The sequence below is a fragment of the Helobdella robusta genome (genome assembly GCF_000326865.2).
Source record: "Helobdella robusta unplaced genomic scaffold HELROscaffold_17, whole genome shotgun sequence".
In the NCBI taxonomy this organism is placed as follows: Eukaryota; Metazoa; Annelida; class Clitellata; order Rhynchobdellida; family Glossiphoniidae; genus Helobdella; species Helobdella robusta.
In genome coordinates, this window is record NW_008703942.1 from 451,568 (window position 1) to 461,268 (window position 9,701).

General features: G+C 32.5%; 2 protein-coding genes across 2 annotated transcripts; one reads left to right on the forward strand and one right to left on the reverse strand.

Moving 5' to 3' along the window:
* Positions 1-667: 667 nt before the first annotated feature.
* Positions 668-1,144, reverse strand: HELRODRAFT_170044 (hypothetical protein; the record flags this gene model as incomplete). The annotated part of the gene is made up of 1 exon (XM_009015870.1): positions 668-1,144. The coding sequence occupies one exon, from the start codon at positions 1,142-1,144 to the stop codon at positions 668-670; it is 477 nt and encodes a 158-aa protein (XP_009014118.1).
* A 3,762-nt stretch (positions 1,145-4,906) lies between these two features.
* On the forward strand, positions 4,907-7,756 carry HELRODRAFT_190969 (hypothetical protein; the record flags this gene model as incomplete). Its single annotated transcript, XM_009015871.1, has 4 exons — positions 4,907-5,716; positions 5,943-6,833; positions 7,084-7,271; positions 7,294-7,756. 3 exons carry the CDS (start codon positions 4,907-4,909, stop codon positions 7,150-7,152), a joined length of 1,770 nt encoding a protein of 589 aa, XP_009014119.1. The 3' UTR covers positions 7,153-7,271; positions 7,294-7,756.
* Positions 7,757-9,701: the final 1,945 nt, after the last annotated feature.

Consider the following 9,701-nt stretch of genomic DNA (forward strand, 5'->3'; position numbering starts at 1 on the left):
AAATTCCAAAAATCTTTTTTTTATACCACTTGGAAGAACGTACCGAATAATAACTGTAAGCTGATCTACATGAGATACATCAGGGGTTGAATCAATAATTAGAGAATAAAATTTAGCTTCCTTTATTTCGTTCAGTATCGTGAGTTGCAAATCTTTCGATATAATCAAAATAAATTCATCACATATGGTAGATGACAAATAACTTATAGTTCCGGTGCCGCAATTTGCATATCTTTTCATGTGTTCACGCAAAAATGGATCAAACTCGGATAAATATTCTAAAGCACCTATATAATTACCATTATTTTCACTAAAAAGAACTTCATTTTTACCACGAAATGCTAAAGAGTATGAAGAAATAAATTTGATTGTTGCTACCACACGTTTAAGTACCTCCCTCCAGTATTTTTTTTCATTCATAATTTGTTTTTCCAATTCAGTATCAATACACCCAGTAATTTTAGATCTTTTAATATAAATTAAAATTGAGTTAATGTGGTCGCTGGAGTTTTCATGCTCTGACAATTTTTTATGGATATTTTTCAAATCATTCGTTCCTTTTGCCATTAGTGTTGTTTGCTTGGAAAATAATTTACAGACGTAACAGTACAATAAGTTGTTGGTTTGAGTATAAGCCAGCCAATCTCTTTTAACTTTTTCTTCACTATTAATTGTTCTGAAGAAAGAAGCAATAGTTAATTTTCTTGTGAATTGTTTTGACCCTTCGTTGCATCGAATGGAAGATGATTCTAGAGATCCATTTATCGATTTTGGTGGATTTGACATAATACTCTAGCATGGCGTCTGTTAGGTATTCTGGCCATAAACCAATGTCGTTTACAAAACTCTCAGTTTCATCATTACTTTCAGATGATTTAATATATATATCTTCTTTTGCTTCATCTTCACAATCGGAATTACTCAGTTTTTCCCGCTGATATTTCTGCTGAATAGATTCACATTCGTGTGATGCTTCTGGAGTTTGAGCAGGTAAAATTTGTAAAAATGATGATGATTGTTGTGATTTTTCGTCCTCCACAATTAAAAATTTGTTTAACGATCCTTTCATTTGTTCTGCAACTTTATCTCGATCTGCTTTTCGTTTTCTTTTTTCACTTCCACTTAAATGCTTATAGGAACTCATTATAAATTAAAGACCACGTACTAAAAATAAAAAACTCAATTAACATTATTTTTACTCAATTATAATAAAATCACAATTTGTAGTATTACTGATTTATAAAGCCCTTCTTGTGAGTAATCTTCAGATATCAGTATCAATTGAATAATGTAATGTAATATTTCCACAAAACTTACAATTTAAATTAACGAATTCCAGAAATTATTAACTATCAATCCAAAACTAAAAACTAAACAAATCAAAATCTATTGACAAAGCAATTTTATAAATGACCGATATTCAACTTTGACGATTTTTCAAAATGGCAGAAAACGGGCTTTTTTCAAATTTATAACACGAGATTAGTTCAATGTTCATTATTTCTTCCAGCAACAAAGAACCAATGAGCATTTAATTATAAAAACTGAAAAGTGAATAATTTAATACTTTTATAAAAACTCACATTTTTTTGTAGGAATTCCAGAAAATGAATCCAAAAAATATTTTGCAAAGCAATTTTAAGAATATTCGATATTCATTTTTGCCGATTTTTCAAAATGGTTTCATTGCGCTTTCTTGTTAAATTTAGAATTTGAGATTTGTTCAATGTTAATGTTTAGCATTTCTATTAAAACCAAAAAAAACATAAAAATATAATTATAAAAATTAAAAAAAAGTTAAAATCGAATTTTCGGGCCCCCAAAAATTACGGGCCCTAGGCAATTGCCTAGTCAGCCTAGGCTTTAGTCCGCCCCTGACTGGACACAATCATTTATTCTCCGAAACTATACTTGTAACCTGAGTTTCAATCATGATGACGTCTGCCTGTATATATTATTAAAGATTTATTATAATGGTATAATGTTGGTATGTGTGTAATTGCACATATGCATGTATGTGTGCATGTGTATATATATATATATATATATATATATATATATATATATGTGTGTGTGTGTGTGTGTGTGTGTGTGTGTGTGTGTGTGTGTGTGTGTGTGTGTGTGTGTGTGTGTGTAGTTGCGTGTTTACCTCTGCTCGTTTATTTTTGTGCTAATGTGTGTGCATGCTTTTGTGGCTCTGTGTACGTGTTGATGTGTATTTGCATGGTTTATTAAGAGACTTCTTGATCGGTTAAGTACAATTATTTGCCGTGCTTTATGTAGCGCTCAACAAGTTATTGTGAAAAGATAATGTTAGTTTTGTGTAGTTCACGGCATTTGCTGGCAGTTTGGTTTTGTTGTTTTTGTTGATGTTGTTTTTTGTTGTTGTTGTTTTTATTGTTATTGTTTTTGTTGATATTGTTTTTGTTGATGTTTTTTTTGATGTTGTTTTTGTTGATGTTATTTTTGTTGATATTTTTATTTTTGTTACCGATTTTGTTGTTAAAATCTCAAATTTTGATTTTTGTAAGTAAAGTTCCATCGTAGTTTTTAAGATTTTCATCATTAATGATTTTTATGCAACTTCTTCGTTTTTATTATTAAAACTTTAAAGTTTGTGTTTGGATTGTTGGTTCTTATGTGAACGTTGATTATTCGAAGTCTGGTTGTGCTGCAGTAAAATCTGCCTGCTTAATTGTCATGTGTCATGTCATTCGAACATCAACAAATTTTCAGAGAGAACATTTAAAGGGCATTCAACAACAACATATTCTAATTAATTACTTCAAATCACGCAATGACAAATAGAAAAAAACGAATCAACACCTCCACACTTAGCAGAATGCAAAATAAAATTAAAAGCAGCAACAAAATTGAAACATAGGTACTACCTCAACAAAAAACTAGCCTGACAACAACTCACGCATTGTTGTTATGTTGTCATTATTTTAAGTAGCCTCTCCGTTATTCCCTTTCATTGGATTCATTATTTTTGGGACTGGATTGTATTGTTGTAACCGTCACAAATATTCGACAACTGGTTGATGATAAACGCTCTTGCTGTTGCACAATTTTTGTACAAAATTTTACAGAGGCAACAACAACAACAGCAACATCATCAGCAACAAAATCAACTGAGAATTAATTTCATTTAAATAACAAACAATTTTAGTAAAATTTGTTTACCGAATTTGTACAAAAAGTCAAAATGGTCAACATTACGTTAGGACAGGCTTGTTTTTTGTTTTTGAGCCTAATAACTCAATAAAGTTATCTTGATAAAAGAGCATCTTAGTATATTTCATTTATATTTTAACCAGATTGATGTTATTTACGCATAAACCACGTGGTTTTTTAAGTCGTAAATATGCGTCCATCCGAATAATTTGTGTAAAAAGATTGCTGATGTAAAGTTAATTTTTAACAAATTAATTCATTTCAAATCTTAGCTCAAGTTTTACATTTAAGTTCTTCGTTCCAGATTTTTCTATTGTAGTTCCCAGAGTTTCGGAGTCAGATATTTTTGCCGGAGTTGGAATCGGATTTTTTGAGGGACCGGAGCGGAGTCGAATATTTTTCATCCAACTCCGACACACTGGTAGTTCCCGACTTGCTAGAGTTTACATTTCAAAAGTTTTGTTTTGTTTTATCTATTCTCTAGAGATCTTATGAATTTTCTAAAAATTTTTGTTCCTATGCTCACCTAACTGCACCGCACATATTCTGCGTTTTGAAAATCTCCTACTAATTATACAGGCTGCTCCAAAAGATGACTGATGGCTCTTGCCGCACGAATTTCTTTAAGAGTGTTTTTATCATAAAGACATTAAATATTTAGAAATATTTGTGTGTTCTCTTCGTAAATTTATAAACTTTGCTCTGTAATTATTTTTACAATTTCTGAATAATTCAATAGGCATCAATAACATGAAGATATAAATATTTAATTATTATCGTAGCATGAGAAAAACCACAAACCTCACGATAAACATTTGAAATAATTTTGTATTTTTAACAAATGTCAAGAATTTACATAAATAGCAAGTAACATTCTACAAATAGGTACGTAACGCGATCCACCGAAATCGACAAAATTATTAAGGTAAATATTAATTTGCCTACATAAAAATATCAATGCGAGCAATAACTTAAAGAAGATAATAAACAACAAAATAAACAAGAGAAACAACTAAAGAAACATAAAAACAAAAACAGAACATCAAAAACAACAACAAAACAACAACAGCATGAAGGACAACAGAAACACAGTAAACAACATTAACCACAACTCGATCAGCATTTTTCACCTCGCTCATATGTTGCCGAGTTATGCAGCAATGATACGAGCAACGACTTTTAAAATACTTTTCCACCTATAAACATTAATATAATTCTTTGCTACGTATGTATGTGTGTGTATACGATATATGTATGCATAGTTTATATTGAGATGATTGAATCTATATACTTGCACATGTTTTGCTTTTTGTGAATGCCGAAGCGTGCTTAACTGAGATAATATGCATGGATGATAGAATATGATTGTGAGTGAAGCTTTGTGCGGTAAGTTTTTGGTGTGCAACGTTAACCTATTATTATCACCAGTTTATTTGTTTTTATTGTTAATGTAAGTAATAATATCTTATATGTAATGTAAACATTTTGTGCTTTGAAATCTTCAAAAAAAAATTCAAATATTCTAAAAGTTTTTTTTAACGATTGCTTTGATGAATATATTGCTGGAAAAATATTTTTATTTATGACATTTATTTTAACAATAAAACTTGAATAATTTTTAAAATTTATATTTGTTACGTTTTAGATTTGAACATTCACACAAATCAACCAATGCCGAAATAGCATTTCATTCGCCAGGTGTTAAATTTGTTATTTAAAAAGCTGAGAGATGATCGAAGAGTTGGTGAGGTCCAAGTTGAACGATGCCCACAAGGATTTAGGAGATTTGAAGAGTTTAATAAATTACGACGGTGAAGTTTGCAGGTGGGGAAGAGGAGGAGGATACAATGCTGGTTGTACAAACAAATTTGTTGCATATTCTGGAAAGAACAATATCGCTAGTGGGCCTTACATAAATGAGATCAGGTATTCTGACAGCAACAAACTTCATTGCGGTAATGTGCATACTCACAACTATAACAACTACTTGGAACAAATAAACAAATTTGATTTACCGCACATGTCTCAAAGAAACAAATATACTCGATCGTTTTCTGTAGAACCAAGACCTGTTCTACCCAGCAAATCGTTTCAGTCAAGTTTCAAAAGATCCCTATCATGCCACCAGCCAAGATTTTACGATCTCGAATTATCTTCATCGCCAATATTTCACACCACATCTTACACATCTTCAAATAAATTTCATCCAGCGACCGAGAATCAAAGTTACACTCCCAAGAGAGCTTTCGATAGATATTTGATCCAACCACCAAAGACATTTTACAACTATCAGGAGGACACTTGTTATTCGAATACCAACAAATACAAACCACATCAACACATCTCAAATTTTGTTTATCCCGGAAAGTTTTTTTTCCACAAGCCCAGTCCCATTCATTTTTTGGAGTATTACAGCTGTTCACCTCCTCCTCATCCAAAAAGCAACGTGGAGTCTCTGAATTTGATCACAAGAGCACTGGACAACAGAGGTCGTATCAGCAAAATTTGCAGCCCCAAAACTGATGCAAGATCATTATCCGTTAGTAAACTTTTTCTGCAATTATCAAAGAGAAATTGTTAAAAATTTTTTTTTCATTATTTTTTAACTTTTTGAAATTTTATAATCAAATCTTTACAAACCAATGTTAAAATGATGTTTATTTAAGAGTTTATAAAATTTTTTCTTAAACAAACAGCAATGATTTTACCTCGCATCAGAAATTATAAACAATTCACCGCATTAACTTAACCCATGTTGCACACAGGCTTCCAGGGCTGAAGAACTGTCCCCATCCTGGCCCCCTTTATTTCAATCTCGCCAATCTCTTTCACAGCAGCAGTTATATACACCTCCACAACTGTCGCCATCTCGTTCTCACAAAATTATTGGATCTGCAGTTGACGAAGATAGCGATGATGCTGATTTCAACTTATTAAAATTAACCGCACGTAGACACCATTCAACTAATTATTTTCCTCACCACCAATCACCTTACTACCCATCCGTGTCATCTCCCAAACTTCGTCCGCCTCCTCCCCTTATAACTGATTCCTTGCATCCTTTAAGAAAGTTTTCGCCGTATTTTCGTCATGCAGTCATCCAGCCCAGTCTTCCTGAAGTGTCTGCACCTGCCTACCCGCCAGCAGTTGGTGCTCATCACGACACTCTTCATACCACCGGTGATCGCTTCATCAACATTGCCACCAGCAGTGACGTCAACTCAAATATTGGTGCTGCCGATTCGTACAGCTTATACACGCACACACCATCATTGCATGTTGGATATGATGATGACGAGGAACTATATCCATACACCGATCATCATCACTCTCAACAATCCCTCAAACAATCCATCCAATCCATCAAACAATATCAAATTGCTAAACATTCAACCGACAATTTCAACTACTACAAGCAAATGTTCCGAAGAAAACAGCATACTCCCAGTGTTAATGACGCACGCCACACACCTCACAACACACAAAACTTCCTGTACAGCAACTACAACCAAGTTAGCCAGCCGGCCACTATTGAATCCCAGAAGAGTCCACCCAACTACCCTTCTTACAACACGAGATATGATGATGGATACTTCTTCGATGATAGTTCCAGGAACCTTATCATCAGTCCTCCAACAAGAGTAACAAAACCAGTGGTGGGTTGTGCATCTCATGTTTTCACAATGTGTTCTACTGTGGTGTTCCATTGTGTTGTTGTGTGTTGTTATGTGTTATAATGTGCTTTCTTTTGTTGCCTTATGTTTTTATCTGCTGTTAAATAAGCAAATGTGACAGTTGTTAAGTTTTGAAGTTTCTAGTTGAATTTATTCAAAATACCCATAATCGATATATTTTAGGCAAACTACATTTTTAATGTTTAAACAAATATAAATTTCTTTCATCCAGACTTATTTGAAGAGATTCGGAGGAACAAATGAAGCTGTTTTTGTGTCCAAATATGATTTCCAACATTAAAAATCAACTCAATAGTAATAATTAATCATCTTAAATGTTTTCTCTCTGGCATTGGTTTTAAAAAACCCACGTAAACATCTGTTACAATCCGGAAGATATAGTAAAGAAATTGTGATAGCAAGGAATCGTTGGTGCCTGTCAGTCTAAGCAACAATCCATCATCATCATATGCATATAACAACAGCGTTAGCATCAGCCAACAAACATGAACAACGTCCACCCTACAACACCGACAACACCACATCAATCCAATGAAATCGTCGATGTCAACCCATCGTCAAACAAATCAACGTTAATATTCATATCACCAATGGTCCAAAGTTTTATTTCGAATCAAAAACTCAATTATTTATCGCAACATCATAATAAGACCACATTCACAAACATCACTACACTTTCTTCGTTGGTAGCTAGCTATTCGAACATTTAAGTTGCATAACAAAGAATTAATTCAACAATGAATGACACATTTACGCCATATTTAAATTTCACATTTCGATTTTATGGTCCATTGTTTATTTTCCGTGCAGTTCAGGTGTTTAGATAACTTTGAATTATTTCTGTCTAAAAATATCTTACAGTTTTTAATAAAAATTTATTCGATAGTCTTCTACTTAATAACATATTAATTTATTGGAATATTATCGAAACACATCATCGTTATTCGCAAAGTTCAGACCTGGTTAGATTCAACGTACGTGAATATGAAAGCACGTGAGGGAAAGCATATCTTATAACGACAACCCAATGCTAAGGTGCCTACTCGTCTGGAACCTGACGCGTCTTCAATCACAGATCATTGAGTAAACTTCTAAAGTAAATTCGCTTGAGCCAATTTTCATCATTTCCATTCTCACTCCAACGCTGCACACTGTCAGATATTAGTTCAATCTGTTAAGGATAAAATTTCCAACGTTTTGAAAATGAAATACAAATTATTTTTTTATCACACCGCACTGCTCATAAATACTTCTTCAATATTACCCATAAAAATTATATTAGGATCACTTGCCCCTCTCGGGTTCAAGTACTTGTTTATTGCGAAATTTAATTTTCAGTTGCCATTCTAGTGCACTGGGGAAAATTTTCAAGTGTCATAACAATTAATTTTCAACATTTATGATATGTAAACACCTTCATTGAAACTTTTTTTTGATTCAATCAAAATTTTTATTGCGCACAAATATTTTTTTGAGACTTTCCTTACCACCGTCAACTAATTTACATGTAATTTTTGATTTTTTGCACAATGTTTTAACAATTTCACGCGACAATCGCCTTTTAATTTCAGACTGTTGCAATGGCGTATAAAATTATTTTTACAAAAAACTATTAAAATAATCAAAATAAAATAAGATTTTCAAAATTAGGTTGAAATTTATCTTAAAAAGGAAGCTAATGAAGTTTCGAAAGTTTTTAAAATTAACAGCCAACATTAAAATATCGTAGATAAGGAGGAGATATGGTAGAAGTATACAAAATATTGCACGGCATGTATGATGCGGAGGTTTCACCTGATCTCGAGCTGAGCCAGTTCAGCAAAACTAGATGCAATAACTACAAACTTGTCGGTCACAGATCTCGCTATGACATCAGGAAGTTTTGTGTCACAGAAAAAGTGGTGGATGTATAGAATAATCTTCCGAGTGGTGTGGTTAGCTTTCCGTCTCTCAACACGTTTAAAATGGCATTGGATGAATTTTGATATAATCTATTGATAATAATTAGCCTGCGTACTACAGCTATAAGGAAGACAGTCTCATATTCCCACACTTAACATATTGTAACATAATCTAGGGTATGGCGATAGTTTTTCATGCATTATTAATGCGGTTTTAATATGCAAAATGGTTTATAAAAAATACCGTACAATCCACATTTCAGGTGTCATTTAAATCACTCATCGAATGTATTTTTAACCATCAAACAGCCAAATATTTTTTTAGTTAACTCTTCATATTTAAATTTTTACACAATTTATTGCCACCTTTCTCTCTAAATCAGCAGTTCTCAACCTTTTGAGATTCAAGGACCCCTTAAAAAATGTGTGTCTCAGCTGCGGGCAACTACTGAAAATTTTACTACTGGCACACTAGAAATTTATATAAATATAATTATTATTTCCTATAATGAAGCGACAGCTACACATAGTTAGTATAACATAGTTCTTAGTATAACTATTAGACTTAGAGAACTACAGTTACCACACATGAATATAGGTGTATTAAAATTGTTATTGAAAATATTTGCATTTCACACTTTGCTCGCAGACCACCAGGCAAAATGTCCGCGCAGACCACAGGTTGAGAACTGCTGCTCTAAACGTTATATTTGTAAATAAAATATTTATAGCTTGCACCGTGAAAACAACGATTTCTATACATAATATTCGCAGTTAGGTCAGAATTGATTCAATCAAGTATTTTTTATTTTCGTAATAGTCCCGAAATATGGGATGAAACATTATCCTTGAATGTTATAAACAGTTCTAATTTTATATCATTTAAAAAATTCTTTAGAAATTTCATTACATATTTTCATTTTCTTTA